Source organism: Oncorhynchus gorbuscha, linkage group LG19 (genome assembly GCF_021184085.1).
Source record: "Oncorhynchus gorbuscha isolate QuinsamMale2020 ecotype Even-year linkage group LG19, OgorEven_v1.0, whole genome shotgun sequence".
Lineage (NCBI taxonomy): Eukaryota > Metazoa > Chordata > Actinopteri > Salmoniformes > Salmonidae > Oncorhynchus > Oncorhynchus gorbuscha.
Window position 1 is genome coordinate 16,276,450 of NC_060191.1, and position 16,283 is coordinate 16,292,732.

Here is a 16,283-nt window from a genome sequence, read left to right on the forward strand (position 1 = left end):
AATGTATTTCTTTTAGACCAGTTTGTCTGAAGAGGTAGATATTTTATACCTATGCAGTTTAGCTTCATTCATTCATCATCACAGAACAGTTATTGTAACTAGAGCGATAGGCGTTTCTTTGACACTAATATCATTTTCTCTTCTTAACTTTGCTTTAACTTTACCATTGCATTATGTTGATTTTTGTTCTGCCTCTGTTTTGTCTCAGTTTCCGTACCTCTCCATGTAACTGCCTACGCTCTAGTCACACTCCCCCAACCAACCAACCAACCAACCAGCCCAGTCTTTATTTTACTTCCCAGCCATCCATCCTGCCATGCTATCTCCTCACCCTCGTACCTCTCCATGTAACTGCCTACGCTCTAGTCACACTCCCACATCCAACCAACCAACCAACCAACCAGCCCAGTCTTTATTTTACTTCCCAGCCATCCATCCTGCCATGCTATCTCCTCACCCTCGTACCTCTCCATGTAACTGCCTACGCTCTAGTCACACTCCCACATCCAACCAACCAACCAACCAGCCCAGTCTTTATTTTACCTCCCAGCCATCCATCCTGCCATGCTATCTCCTCACCCTCGTACCTCTCCATGTAACTGCCTACGCTCTAGTCACACTCCCCCAACCAACCAACCAACCAACCAACCAACCAACCAGCCCAGTCTTTATTTTACTTCCCAGCCAACCATCCTGCCATGCTATCTCCTCACCCTCGTACCTCTCCATGTAACTGCCTACGCTCTAGTCACACTCCCCCAACCAACCAACCAACCAACCAACCAGCCCAGTCTTTATTTTACTTCCCAGCCATCCATCCTGCCATGCTATCTCCTCACCCTCGTACCTCTCCATGTAACTGCCTACGCTCTAGTCACACTCCCCCAACCAACCAACCAACCAACCAACCAACCAACCAACCAACCAACCAACCAACCAACCAACCAGCCCAGTCTTTATTTTACTTCCCAGCCAACCATCCTGCCATGCTATCTCCTCACCCTCGTACCTCTCCATGTAACTGCCCACGCTCTAGTCACACTCCCCCAACCAACCAACCAACCAACCAGCCCAGTCTTTATTTTACTTCCCAGCCAACCATCCTGCCATGCTATCTCCTCACCCTCGTACCTCTCCATGTAACTGCCTACGCTCTAGTCACACTCCCACATCCAACCAACCCAGTCTTTATTTTACTTCCCATCCATCCTGTCATGCTATCTCCTCACCCTCGTACCTCTCCATGTAACTGCCTACGCTCTAGTCACACTCCCCCAACCAACCAGCCCTGTCTTTATTTTACTTCCCATCCATCCTGTCATGCTATCTCCTCACCCTCGTACCTCTCCATGTAACTGCCTACGCTCTAGTCACACTCCCCCAACCAACCAGCCCTGTCTTTATTTTACTTCCCATCCATCCTGTCATGCTATCTCCTCACCCTCGTACCTCTCCATGTAACTGCCTACGCTCTAGTCACACTCCCCCAACCAACCAGCCCTGTCTTTATTTTACTTCCCATCCATCCTGTCATGCTATCTCCTCACCCTCGTACCTCTCCATGTAACTGCCTACGCTCTAGTCACACTCCCCCAACCAACCAGCCCTGTCTTTATTTTACTTCCCATCCATCCTGTCATGCTATCTCCTCACCCTCGCTGCCCTATGTTTTTCTAGGACTATTGTTGCGGATGTGACAAATACTCCATTTGCTGTAGTTAGTGAAGTTTGACTAGAACTGACTGACTACCCCTTTAAAGACCTGGCCTTGTTTAGCCTGTTGCTATTGTTTAGCCAGACTAGCTGTGCTTGTGACTGGCCTGTTGCCCGGTTTACCCCTGTTGTAATGGAGTATTTAAAAGCACATGTACATTGTTCAGTCATATGCTCCACTGTGGTGCCAGTGCTCAGAAGCTTGCTCCAACCAACCCCAACCCCCACCTCGTCCCCTGTATCCTCCATGCTAGCCTGGCCCCCATTAGACCCTTATTTGGCCCTGATTAGGGAGACCACACCCATTTGGAATGCTGGGCGGTGTCAAAACACGTCAATGGTGAGCTTCTCTAAGAAATGAATGTATGATGCGGTGATGTCATCATGTGCTGTAATATGTAGAAACATATTTAATACAGTGACAAATACTTTACTGAAAATATTAATCAAATGTAGATTGTAAACATCACTGTAAAGAACAAGATGGTAAGACCCACCCATCCAAATGTTTTTTTACATTTTTTAAAACTTAAAACTGTATTTTTGGTTAAGGGCTTGTAAGTAAGCATTTCACTGTAAGGTCTACACCTGTTATATTTGGCGCATGTGACAAATAACATTTGATTTGATTTTAATATTAAACCATACACACCTCTCTCTCTTTCTGTCTCTCTCTCTCGCTCTCACGCTCTCTCAACTTTCTCTGTCTCTCTGTCTCACGCTCTCTCTACTTTCTCTGTCTCTCTCTCTCACGCTCTCTCTACTTTCTCTGTCTCTCTCTCTCACGCTCTCTCTACTTTCTCTGTCTCTCTCTCTCACGCTCTCTCTACTTTTTCTGTCTCTCTCTCTCACGCTCTCTCTACTTTCTCTGTCTCTCTCTCTCACGCTCTCTCTACTTTCTCTGTCTCTCTCTCTCACGCTCTCTACTTTCTCTGTCTCTCTCACGCTCTCTACTTTCTCTGTCTCTCTCTCTCACGCTCTCTCTACTTTCTCTGTCTCTCTCTCTCACGCTCTCTCTACTTTCTCTGTCTCTCTCTCTCACGCTCTCTCTACTTTCTCTGTCTCTCTCTCTCACGCTCTCTCTACTTTCTCTGTCTCTCTCTCTCACGCTCTCTCTACTTTCTCTGTCTCTCTCTCTCACGCTCTCTCTACTTTCTCTGTCTCTCTCTCTCACGCTCTCTACTTTCTCTGTCTCTCTCTCTCACGCTCTCTCTACTTTCTCTGTCTCTCTCTCTCACGCTCTCTCTACTTTCTCTGTCTCTCTCTCTCACGCTCTCTCTACTTTCTCTGTCTCTCTCTCATGCTGTCTTTCCTTTCTATGTCGCTGTCTGTCTCTCTCTGTCACTGTCCCTCTGTCTCTCTCCCTCCCTTGCAGGCGGCCTCTCATCTATCGGGCCGACCCAGTAGTTCAGAGACACCCAGTGCGGCTGAGCTGGTCAGTGCCATCGAGGAGCTGGTCAAGAGTAAGATGGTAAGACCCAGCTATCCATCTGTTTACCACACCGCTGTCAGTTACGCATACACACGCACAGACACGCCCTGCCAGCTCAGCTCAGGCCAGTCTGGTGCCAGGGTGAATGTGTGACGGTGCCATGGCCCACCAGTCATCTGTGAACCATTTGAGTCACCACACCAACTGACTGCTTCCAGACACAAAACCTGGCATAGCACATTAATGCTGCCAAACTTTGTCACACCCTCATAGCAGCAACACCACTGCTCTCTCTGCTAGCACAATGATTGTATGGAGAAGCTTTGCTTATTCACTGCATGTGCACAATGGATATACAGTACGTTCTCTCTCTCTCTCTCTCTCTCTCTCTCTCTCTCTCTCTCTCTCTCTCTCTCTCTCTCTCTCTATCAGTCCCTGGAGGACCGTCCCAGCTCTCTCTCTGTGGAACAAGGGGACAGCAGCAGCCCCTCCCTCAACCCCTCTGACAACTCCCTCCTGTCCTCCTCCTCCCCCATCGATGAGATGGACGAGCGCAAGTCGGGTTTCCTCAAGAGACGCCAGTGAGTTCAGTTTCACTTCGCAACGTCTCATACGTAGAAATAGAATGACTAGAAGGGTCCCCCTCATTCAAGCCAATGAGGCCGTAATCGGTGGACCGTTGAAGGGCCCTTTCTAGTCATTCTATTTCTAGGGTCTCCCAGCCTACAATATGCCCTGAGCCATCAGATAAAACTATCCTGTGGTGGTCTAGTTAAACAATCCCCTCGTTGTTTTCTTCACCTCTCTTCCCTACAGCTATGTGTTACTGGAGCTGGTGGAGACAGAGAGGGACTACGTGAGAGACCTGGGTTCAGTGGTGGAGGTGAGAACACCTTGTTTCTTATTTTACTGTAGGCCCATAATCATTGACTCACTCCTCTCCATCACACTTTGTTCACGTTCTAGACTTGGTCAAAGTGCTAGGTCCCGTCCACAAAACAATCCCTAATCCTTACGACCCCTAGGTTCTCCATATGTATCTAAATGAGCTGAAGAGGTATAAGCAATATGGTAACAGCTCCACCTTGCCCTCTAAACATAGTGTATATACATATCAGATCAGATCACCACAAGTGCCCTAAGGGGCAGAGGTTGTTTGTGGACAGGGCATTGGAATAGTATTGGCTGAATTTGGTGCTGTGTATAGTCCTGTGGTCACCTGAATGTCTTATCTCCCCTTCAGGGCTACATCAGCAAAATGAAGGAGGATGGCGTGCCAGACGACATGAGGGGAAAAGACAAGATAGTGTTTGGGAATATCCACCAGATCTACGACTGGCATAGAGAGTAAGACGAGAATAGTACCTACCTACAGCACTAGCGTTATTATTAGATTTACTTTTATATTAGTGTATTTCTCACAATACTCTTCTCTGATTGGCCACAGCTTCTTCCTGGGAGAGCTAGAGAAGTGCCTGGAGGACCCTGATAGGCTGGCTCCCCTGTTCGTCAAACAAGTAAGAGAGATTTGATGGTTTTCATTGGCCAAAATATACCATCAGTAGTGGATGTCACTGTGCTGTGCATCATAACAAGGTTAGTGCTAAACCCTAACCTTAACCATAACCCCTAATTTAAATGTGAAATTAAATGGGGTAGGGACATCCCAAGGACCATAATACCACTTTCTCACCATTTCCCTTGTTTTGTTTCCTTGTTTTCCTGCTAGGAGCGACGGTTACACATGTACATCGTGTACTGTCAGAACAAGCCCAAATCAGAGCACATCGTGTCTGAGTACATAGACACTTACTTTGAGGTAAGAATACACACACTCCCTCCACACATACCCCGCAAGTGGGTTTATTCCAGTCTCTCGAACGGAGCACATATTTCATCATAAGAGCCACATTGTTTCCTGTTCTCATACCTTGTGTTATATTTTTATGCAGTCCTTTGTTTTTTCTGTGTGCAAATAAATCTAATGGCTCCCTGTGTATTTTAGGAGCTCAAGCAGCGTCTGGGCCACAGACTCCAGATCACTGATCTTCTCATTAAGCCTGTGCAGCGCATCATGAAGTACCAGCTCCTACTGAAGGATTTACTTAAGTTCTCCAAAAAGGCTGCAGTAGATACTACTGAACTGGAGGTAATAACTACAATCTGGGTTTGATTTGATGGCCTTCCACCCCTAATAACATGGACGAGCATCAATATTGGTCTGGTTTTGTTTTTATCTAAAAGTTATACTTGTTATAAAGCTGTGATTATGTTTTCTTTCCCTCTAAAATGGTGTTTTCTATCTTCTCTGTTTCTCCCAGAAAGCGGTGGAGGTCATGTGTGTTGTGCCCAAAAGATGCAACGACATGATGAACGTTGGGCGTCTCCAAGGTTTTGACGTAAGACTCACGGGCTTTGTCTTCTTCAGGGAATAGAGAATGTGGTCTTTCAGTTCGATCTGGCTCAGTTTAGAAGGTCACACATTTTCCAAAATAGATTACTTGAATTTGATTTCAACCGTTAAGTCACATGGATCATATGATAAATGGGAGAAGGGCTTAGGTTTTCTCTCTCTCTCTCTCTCTCTCTCTCTGTGTTTTCTGATTTGCCTGTTTTTTTATATCAAACTGACAGTAAAAGTGTGAACAAATTTGATAGTTTCTGATTCAAAATACTATCTACACAGGACCTTCTAATCAGCAGGTTTGCATGTGTGGGATTTTTGGCTTTCCATGGTGACATCACCATGCGTAAATTGGTTAATAGACCAATAACAAAGAGAGTTCCAAACCTCTCTTCCAATAACAGCTAGTTTTCCCCTCCCCACTTAGATGACTCCTAGACACTTTAGCTAAATTCTTGCTTGAGAAATAGTGTTTTGCTAAAAGCTACTTTTGCCCATTTGAATGGAAATCTATTACAGTATGGTACTTACCCAGAAATAATTTGATATGGATATAAAACGGCTGCATTGGGCCTTAAACCTTTATTTAACCAGCCAGGCAATACATTGGTATTTCCCCATTCAGGGCAAGATTGTGGCCCAAGGCAGACTGCTGCTCCAGGATACCTTCATGGTATCAGATCAGGACGGGGGGCTACTCACAAGGATGAAGGAGAGGAGGGTCTTCCTCTTCGAACAGATCGTCATCTTCAGTGAGCCCCTGGACAAGAAGAAAGGCTACTCCCAGCCAGGATACCTCTTCAAGAACAGTGTCAAGGTATGGAGCATCGATCGTGATCATCTCCCCTAATCAATCCACTTAGATCATATTACAGTGGATGTATTTTTTGGGTGTGGACATTGCTAGGATAGTAATTGCCCTAAAGGGCCAAAATCGTTGGAATAGTTGTCTGATTCTGAAAACACTCACATCCCCTCCTCTCCCCTGTATCTTGTGTGTGTGTGTCCAGGTGAGCTGGCTGGGCCTGGAAGAGAGCACAGACGACCCCTGTAAGTTCACCCTGACCTCCCGGTCATCCAGTGGTGGTGTGGAGACCTACGTGATGCACTCAGCCAACCCTGGAGTCAGCCAGATGTGGGTCCACCAGATCACCCAGATCCTGGAGAGCCAGCGCAACTTTCTCAATGGTAAACATCATCACGGATCATCTGTGTAACTGTGTAGTGATATTATGTTAGCTTCTCCCAGATGATTACAATGTTTCATCTGTCTCCCTGTGTAGTCATCCGCTCCATAGAATGTATCAACGTTCTGAGAAAATAAGTGTTTTGGGCACACAATAATATGGACTCCAGCATGATGTACTGAAATGCAAAATGCCAAGAATGTTTTTATATTTTTGTTTCATAGCTAGACAGTGTGTACTCATACCACTGAGGTGACTCTTTCCCTCTGTCTCTCTCTCTTTGTGTCCCCCAGCACTGACATCCCCTATAGAGTACCAGAGGAACCACGTGGGTGCAAGTGGACCAGGCCTGGGGGCCCCCAGCAGCAGCAGTGGCCTGGCAGGAGGCGGCTGCAGCAGCTCCACAGTTGGCCCTGGGAGTAACTCTCTGTGTGGCCCCCAGAGTCGCCGGCCCTCGCGCATCCCCCAGCCCTCCTCGCGTATCCCGCAGCCAGTCCACCACCACCACCCTCCGGGCTCTGACGGCCCGGACAGAACAGCAGGTATGTGGTCCCGACAATCCCCCTCCACCTCCCCCTCCTCCCAGACCCCCTGCCCTCCTCACAAGGCAGAGGGGGACCTGGGGCCCCAAGATGTCCCCAAGATGCGAGTGCTGGAGGGTCCCCGGCCCCAAAGCAGAACCAGCAGCAACAACAATGGCAAGTCCTTGGGCGTTGCTGAGGGCAGCTTCAAGGAGAGCTACCCTGGGGAGGACCCTCAGACTCCCATCCCACGGCTGGCTGTGGCCCCTCTGAATCTTGCCAAGCCTCGGGTAGGGACGGTCTCTCCACTGACCTGTCCCATGAAGGAGGAATTCATCCCGGGCAGCCCAGCCCAGAAAGGCTCCTTTTTCTGGTCCACCGCGGTCCCAGCCTCCCCAGCTAGCCGGCCTGGCTCCTTCTCCTACCACAGTGATAGTGGAGACTCGACCCTGGGCCACAGGGAGAGCCACAGCCACCGCCACTCCACCCACAGCAAGGATATAGACCGCATGAGCACATGCTCCTCCACCAGTGAGCAGTCCGTACAGTCCATGCAGAGCAACGGGGTAAGATCCCTACTCAAGTCCCAGGCTTCTGTCCGGCTTAGTCCCTACTAACCTTACTGGCTGACCAGAAGTTCTCCTGGGTCATCTGAACCACAAGTGCATACTAAACTATCTAAGTACACTAACTTGCCTATTTGTGTGAGTTTTCATCCTTCCTGCTGTCTTTCAGACTCTACTAACAGTGTGTTTTTGGTTGGTACAGCAGCTAACTGCTGCAGTAACTCAGCTTGCTGTACTGTATGTTGGTGTCCTCTCATCTCCCTTGGTAAGTGTTTCCAGTATGACTCTCTGCCTCTGCTTCCCTAACTTCACACACCCAGCTCTGTCTTGGCTCTAACATTTTCTAGACATGACCTGAGTTTTTGCTGTCCCTTTGCTTCAGGCTATTGTGGTCTGATCTGAAAAACCATCGAGGCATTTACTGGGTTAAATGCAAATGAATGCTGATATAATGGAAGATTGATATTTGACTTCACCTGCCTGCAAGGAGAGGAGCTCTGATGTAAAAAGCAACGTTTGCCTCTCCTGTTTTCTCTTAGCTCTTGCTCTGACCTTGCTGCTTCGTTTCTGTCTTGGTTCTGTGGGACTGATGACACATCCTTGTTCCCGTTCTCTCCTTGCCTTGCCCTTGAATACATTTGACTCGCACCAAATGCATTTGGCCTCACTTCAAACTTTATTTCAGGCTCTCTCTCCTGAAACTGTTTCCACTCTACTCGCAATGTCTTTGAGAGACACCCACTCCATGTTAACTCTACTCTGTCTTCCTGACTTCTGGATACTTTGTCTTCGCTTCTACAGATGATATGGTCTAGTTATGAGATATGTAGGAATCAGATGTCACTTTACTTTATGAACCTTTTGTAATGAATGCTTTGAAATTAGTCCTTCTTTGTGTATGAGCTCTAGCATATAAACAGCTGAACAACATGATGCTCATGTGCTGTCAAATCAGTAACATTTGAATTTGTTTAGTCTTTTAGCGTCATTATCACATAATTGTGTCTGTACTCCTGCCTCCCCCTCCTCCAGAGTGAAAGCAGTAGCAGCAGCAGCATCAGCACCATGCTGGTGACCCAGGACTACGTGGCCCTGAAGGAGGATGAGATCAGTGTTTCCCAGGGCGAGGTGGTCCAGATGCTGGCCTCCAATCAGCAGAACATGTTCCTGGTGTTCCGGGCTGCCACCGAGCAGGGCCCTGCCGCCGAGGGCTGGATCCCCGGCTACGTACTGGGTCACACCTCCACCATCATCCCCGACCTCCCCGAAGGAACCATCAAGTAAGAGACAGACACTGCTGCTACTCATTACATTACATTACATTACATTTAAGTCATTTAGCAGACGCTCTTATCCAGAGCGACTTACAAATTGGACTCCATGTACCAACTTGAATGAATGAATGAAAAGCTTAATCATCCCAAAGACATTTCCATTTTCACATCATGAGCTCTGCAATCGTAAAAGTGAAACGGTAGACAAAGATGTAGAAGTCACAAGTTAAGCTTTTCTCTTCCTTTCTTCCTTTTTCTTTCTCTCTCTCTTTTCTCCTTTCTTTCTCGTTCTCTTATCTGGAGCAGGAAGTCATCCTCGTGGCACACAGCACTCCGCATCAGGAGAAAGTCTGAGAAGAGAGACAAGGAGACCAGGAAGGAAAATAAGATGGAAAACGGCTATCGCAAGTCTCAAGACTGTCTGACTAATAAAGTTTCCGTAAAGGTAGAGTTGATTTGATAATCACCTGTATGGCTGTAAGACTTAAAGCCCCTCTACGTTAACCTCAGTATAGTTGTAAGACTTAAAGCCCCTCTACGTTAACCTCAGTATGGCTGTAAGACTTAAAGCCCCTCTACGTTAACCTCAGTATGGCTGTAAGACTTAAAGCCCCTCTACGTTAACCTCAGTATGGCTGTAAGACTTAAAGCCCCTCTACATTAACCTCAGTATGGCTGTAAGACTTAAAGCCCCTCTACATTAACCTCAGTATGGCTGTGAGACTTAAAGCCCCTCTACATTAACCTCAGTATGACTGTGAGATCTAAAGCCCCTCTACATTAACCTAATTTAATGGCTTCATGTTGTAATTATTTAATGTATGTGTGGTCAAACTAATTTGGAGAAGAAACATTTGTGTTCATATTTTTTCTTTCAGCTTCTAAACCCCAACTACATCTATGAGGGTATGTATATATTTAAATGCTTTTGCTTGGGCTTTACTATACAGTAAATTAATAACATCTATTTCTTCACATAGTAGGGGTTCAATAAGACAAGTTTGTATTGTCTTGTATTGTACTGCATGCTTTCTATTGTCTATTGGGTAGCTCAGATGTGCGATTGTGTAGTTTGCATGTAAGTATCCTCCTCCGAGCCAGAGCAGTGTGTAGGGCAAGCAGCCTGTCTCCTGTTTCTGTAGCGTGAGGCAGCTTGAAAAAGAAAGTACACCCAATGGACAGGACGCTAGTATATCGCAAGGCTAGTTACAGTTGAAGTAGGAAGTTTACATACACTTAGGTTAAAACTTATTTTTCAACCACTCCACAAATTTCTTGTTAACAAACTATAGTTTTGGCAAGTCGGTTAGGACATCTACTTTGTGCATGACACATCATATTTCCAACAATTGTTTACAGAGAGATTATTTCACTTATAATTCACTGTATCACAATTCTAGTGGGTCAGAAGTTTACATACACTAAGTTGACTGTGCCTTTAAACAGCTCGGAAAATTCCAGAAAATTATGTCATTGCTTTAGAAGCTTCTGATAGCCTAATTGACATCATTTGAGTCAATTGGAGGTGTACCTGTGGATGTATTTCAAGGCCTACCTTCAAACTCAGTGCCTCTTTGCTTGACATCATAGGAAAATCAAAAGAAATCAGCCAAGACCTCAGGAAAAAAAATTGTGGACCTCCACAAGTCTGGTTCATCCTTGGGAGTAATTTCCAAACGCTTGAAGGTACCACAGTAATCTGTACAAACAATAGTACGTAAGTATAAACACCATGGGAACACGCAGTCGTCATACCGCTCAGGAAGGAGATGTGTTCTGTCTCCTAGAGATGAACGTAGTTCAGTCCCAGAACAGCAAAGGACCTTGTGAAGATGCTGGAGGAAACAGGTACAAAGGTATCTATATCCACAGTAAAACGAGTCGTATATCGACAAAACCTGAAAGGCCACTCAGCAAGGAAGAAGCCACTGCTCCAAAACCGACATAAAAAAGCCAGACTACGGTTTGCAACTGCACATGGGGACAAAGGTCATACTTTTTGGAGAAATATCCTCTGGTCTGATGAAACAAAAATAGAACTGTTTGGCCATGATGACCATAGTTATGTTTGGAGGAAAAAGGGGGAGGCTTGCAAGCCGAAGAACACCATCCCAATCATGAGGCACGGGGGTGGCAGTATCATGTTGTGGGGTGCTTTGCTGCAGGAGGGACTGGTGCACTTCACAAAATATATGGCATCATGAGAGAGGAAAATTACGTGGATATATTGAAGCAACATCTCAAGACATCAGTCAGGAAGTTAAAGCTTGGTCGCAAATGGGTCTTCCAAATGGACAATGACCCCAAGCATACCCCAAGCATACTATAACATTTGTGAGCAGAACTGAAAAAGCGTGTGCGAGTAAGGAGGCCTACTTACCTGACTCCATTACACCAGCTCTGTCAGGAGGAATGGGCCAAAATTCACCCAACTTATTCTGGGAAGCTTGTGGAAAGCTACCCGAAATGTTTGACCCAAATTAAACAATTTAAAGGCAATGCTACCAAATACTAATTGAGTGTATGTAAACTTCTGACCCACTGGAAACTTGATGAAAGAAATAAAAGCTGAAATAAATCATTCTCTCTACTATTATTCTAACATTTCACATTCTTAAAATAAAGTGGTAATTCTAACTGACCTAAAACAGGGACTTTTTACAAGGATTAAATGTCAGGAATTGTGAAAAATTTAATTTAATTGTATTTGGCTAAGGCGTATGTAAACTTCCAACTTCAACTGTAGCATGTGACACAGTCAACTCACGTGTTCTCTGTCTGTCTGTCACCTCTGTAGTACCCCCAGAGTTCCTGCTGCCCCTGAGTGATGTGACCTGTGACCTGGGGGAGAGTGTCACTCTGAGGAGTAAGGTCTGTGGAAGACCCAAAGCTTCGGTCACCTGGAGAGGACCTGACCACAGCACTCTGAGCAATGACGGACACTACAGCATCACCTACAGGTACACACCGGCAGTGATGACATTCTAAGTTACATTTTAGTCATTTAGTAGATACTCTTCAAGGATCATTGCAACGCGTTAGAATGACTTAGCTGTTGGAAGACAATGTTCTGTTGTAGTTGAATTAAAGTAAATGTTGCTATTGTTGAAACTTACCTTGTGACTTCCCTTCTCTCATCTGCAGTGACACTGGCGAGGCAACTCTCCTCATCATGGGTGTGTCTGTGGAGGATGACGGGGTGTACACCTGTGTTGCCATCAACGTAGTGGGCAGCATGTCATCCTCCGCCAGCCTCAGAGTCTCAGGTTAGTCACTTTTGAGTTGAGTTGTAGACTCCTGTGGAGATACAGTATATCCTCTATATTCACACTACTTACACACAGTATATGAATTCTTCAGTACTTTTGCATTTTAACATTCAATGTTTCTATTTTCCCAGAGGCCTCTGACGATGGGAGTGAAGTGATCTGGAAGAACAACTTTGAGTCCTTCTACACAGAGGTCACAGAACTGGGCAGGGGGAGGTTCTCAGTGGCTAAGCGCTGTGACCAGCGTGGGAGCAAGCGTGCCGTGGCAGCCAAACATGTCAACAAGCGGTTGATGCGGCGTGAGCAGGTGCTCCAGGAACTGAGGATACTACAGTGTCTGGAACACCCACACCTGGTCGGCCTGCTGGACACCTTCGAGACAGCCACCAGCTACGTGCTAGTGCTGGAGATGTATGTTAGAAAAACTGTGGATGAGCCCCAAATGGCACCCTATTCCCTATAACTGATCAAAAGTAGTACCCTACAGAGGGATAGATAGCATTTGGGACATACACACTGTATGTATTATGATTATTGAAGAAATTATAATTCCTGAATTGAAATAGAATTGGTTTCCGTTTTGAACAATATATTACTGTATATATTTATTTACTGTGTTATGCTTTTGAATCATGTTCAAGCAGCCCTCTTGTACATCTACCATATCAGTGGGCTAATGTCTCTCTCTGGTGCTCTGGTGCTTTGTGTCTGCAGGGCTGATCAAGGCCGTCTCCTGGACTACATAGTCAGCTGGGGTAACCTCACTGAAGAGAAGGTGGCCTTGTACCTTAGGGACATTCTAGAAGCTTTACACTACCTGCATAGCTGGAGGATAGCTCACTTGGACTTGAAGGTGAGTCACAAAGACTGTGACATATAGAGCAGGAGTTAAATGTGATTGTGTACTGTATGATGGCTAACTGATTGTTCTTAAGCAAAGCTAATACTCCCATCATGGGTAAATTCTTAATCATATGATCTTTGCGTGTATGTGCGTGGGTATCGGTGTGTATCCCTTTAGCCTGAGAACGTGTTAGTGGAGCAGAACTCTGCCCAGCCCGTGGTCAAGCTGACAGACTTCGGAGACGCCGTCCAGCTGAACAGTGGCCACTACATCCACCCCCTACTGGGCAGCCCAGAGTTCTCAGCCCCGGAGCTGGTGCTGGGCCAGCCCGTCTCCCTGACTTCTGACCTCTGGAGCCTGGGGGTTGTAACATATGTGGTATTGAGCGGAGCATCTCCCTTCCTGGATGAGAGCGCTGAGGAGACATGCCTGAACATCTGTCGTCTGGACTTCAGCTTCCCCCATGACTACTTCCAGGGTGTGAGCCAGGCGGCCAGGGACTTTGTGGGTCTCCTCCTACAGGGCGAGCCGGACCGGAGACCTTCTGCCGCCGATTGCCTTCAGGAGCCCTGGCTGCAGCCGTGGGACTCCCACCAGCAACAAAACCAGCACCCAGGGTGCATCGACACCTCCAGACTCATCTCCTTCATCGAGCGGCGGAAACACCAGAACGACGTTAGGCCCGTGGGCAGCATCAAGACCTTCCTTCACAGCAGACTCCTCAACCAGATATGAGCAGGTTAGAGGACTACAGTACCCAGAAACCACCGAGTCACAATGATGATCTCATCCTCCCTCAGCCAACTACGCCACTTCCTTAGAACTATTTTACCCAGCATCCTGCTGCTGCTGTCTGCTGACGGCTTTGAATATTTGTGACTGAGATATACCCCCCCCTCCCCCAAGAGATTTAGATACTTCCCTTCCATCCCCACCTTTGTATGGATGATGGCTATATGCCTGCACAAAAGTAAACTATTTGAAAGTATTTCAAACTTGACTAACAGGGAGAACAAAGCTTTCTCGAGAGCCAGTGAGAGCAAGCCTTGTTTGAATAGTATTACAAACCGATACTGTAATATCGGGTTGCTTTTGGTTGAATATAAGAAAATTGTTTTTGTAATGAGAGATTACTTTTTGTAAAGGAAATGTATAGTGAAGAAACAGTCTTTATTCATATACCTTTTCAAAAACAAAGGTTATTAAAAAGAATGAAAACAAAAATGAATGCGACATATGAACAAAGCACCACCGACCCACCACAGGGTCGTTGCTTCAGAACACCACTTCTAGAACCAGTTGGAGACCAAACTCATTGTAGTTGTGGTTGATTAACATACAATAAATCGGCAAATGCTTTGTTCTGGCCTTGCTATTGTATGGACCTGTAACAGTTAGTACAATTATGTTATTTTAGTCAGACCTCAGCAGAGAAATAAACAAACAAACAACAAAAAGCTATAACACTATTGGAAAAGCTCTTTAGATTTCTGATATATCCGCCTTACTTTGTAAATAATGTGTTCCTGCCTTCATTCTCATTTTGAAGAATTTGTCTCAACCGCTGTTTCACTAGCTGAGTAGTAAGTCCTGCCAATGGAAGAGAGGTGTGAGGGAGACCAGCTCCTCCTCATGCCAGTCAAATTACTTAAACCCTCACTACCAGAAATACTTCTAGAAATGCACTCGTATTTTGTGTTCATTTCTCATGTGCAATGTTGCAGCTTTAACATGTATGTAACTATTTCTGAAGACATGTGTTGTACCTGTAATCTAAAAAGGCATGTACGTACCTGGTACTGCAGTAGATGTATGTATTGTGTTACTCTTTTCCGTATTAAGTTCAGTATTAATATCTTGGTAACCTAAAATGCAGGTTTTGCAAATAATGTAAAATAAGAAAAAATATTTTAATCGATTTTGGCACTTATGCTTTCAGTTTGTCATTGTTTTATTTTTTTTCTGTAACTATACCAAAGTTAACTGTACTTTGCTCTCTTTAAATGCGTTATATAATGTACCATGTTAAGTTATGAAAACCTTGCTGAACCTAGAGATGTTTACATTGGTTCACAGTGGCTTTATTTATTCGCGTTGTAAGAACTGCTTACCTAATTAACGTTTCAAACTTCACTTCTCAAGCTGTGCACAAAGTGGTGATTGCTGTGTACGTTTGTTTGACTTTTTAAGTTATGTATTTCGCTAGACATTGTGTTGCAATGATCAACATCTTGGTTTCACTGAAACTTGGGATAGCATTCTTTGCCGAGCCTTTGGTTTGAAGGGGGGGGGGGAGAAATACCCACAACATTGCACCAACGTTACAATAATTGTGCATGGACGTTGCGGCGCTATTACCCTAACCTTTATCTGAGAGTGACCATGACCGAGCTGTTTTCAGTGAATTAATCATTGTATGAATTCAAACTGATTTTAAAGTGCCAGTCAATTGATCTGGAGAGGCGGACAAAACAGATTTATTTCCTTTTAAGCATGAAAAGTTATCAGAGTTTCATGTCTATGTCAAGGCAGTAGTCACAGTGATACAATGAATGTGTTTGTTAACCTGTACAGTCCCATTTTGTGTCCTCTTATTTATTCATGTGTAAAGCTGTACAGACATGGACGACGAACATTGGAACCTGGATGTAACCTCCTCATATTTGATACATGCTACGTTATTTTGAATGTTAAATTACTTATTTTTACTTTTGCATGTATATTTCTTTGTACAGAAATTGTTTACACATTACTTGCTGTAAATATTTTATTTAGTCCTCAGTTATTTTGCCATTAAACGTATGGAACATACCCTTGGAAGTTTTTCTAGTATTTATGTATGTACAATGCCTTCAGAAAGTATTCATACCCCATGATTTATTCATGTTATGTTGCAGCCTGAATTCAAAAATTGATTACAAATATTTTTTTCTCACCCATCTACACACAATTCCCCATAATTAGAACATTTTTAAACAATTTGTGCAAATTTATTGAAAATTAAATACAGAAATATCTAATTTACATAATTATTCACACCCCTGAGTCAATGCATGTTAGAATCACATTTGTC

General features: G+C 45.0%; 1 protein-coding gene across 6 annotated transcripts in view; it reads left to right on the forward strand.

Moving 5' to 3' along the window:
* Nucleotides 1-16,021, forward strand: part of LOC124004764 (triple functional domain protein-like) — a 139,931-nt gene extending 123,910 nt beyond the window's left edge. For 3 of the 6 annotated variants that reach the window (XM_046313532.1, XM_046313533.1, XM_046313535.1), the window contains 19 exons: nt 3,089-3,184; nt 3,578-3,726; nt 3,962-4,028; nt 4,389-4,492; nt 4,593-4,662; nt 4,875-4,964; nt 5,151-5,294; nt 5,467-5,544; nt 6,175-6,366; nt 6,560-6,737; nt 7,030-7,823; nt 8,856-9,103; nt 9,401-9,542; nt 9,976-10,003; nt 11,895-12,057; nt 12,242-12,363; nt 12,498-12,777; nt 13,081-13,219; nt 13,388-16,021. In XM_046313532.1, the coding sequence (XP_046169488.1) occupies nt 3,089-3,184; nt 3,578-3,726; nt 3,962-4,028; nt 4,389-4,492; nt 4,593-4,662; nt 4,875-4,964; nt 5,151-5,294; nt 5,467-5,544; nt 6,175-6,366; nt 6,560-6,737; nt 7,030-7,823; nt 8,856-9,103; nt 9,401-9,542; nt 9,976-10,003; nt 11,895-12,057; nt 12,242-12,363; nt 12,498-12,777; nt 13,081-13,219; nt 13,388-13,945 (3,642 nt within the window). In that variant the 3' untranslated portion in view covers nt 13,946-16,021. Of the gene's footprint in view, nt 1-208; nt 918-3,088; nt 3,185-3,577; nt 3,727-3,961; nt 4,029-4,388; nt 4,493-4,592; nt 4,663-4,874; nt 4,965-5,150; nt 5,295-5,466; nt 5,545-6,174; nt 6,367-6,559; nt 6,738-7,029; nt 7,824-8,855; nt 9,104-9,400; nt 9,543-9,975; nt 10,004-11,894; nt 12,058-12,241; nt 12,364-12,497; nt 12,778-13,080; nt 13,220-13,387 lie in introns of those variants that run through there. The other 3 variants (XM_046313534.1, XM_046313537.1, XM_046313538.1) reach the window with 3 other exon arrangements.
* The last annotated feature ends 262 nt before the right edge of the window (nt 16,022-16,283 follow it).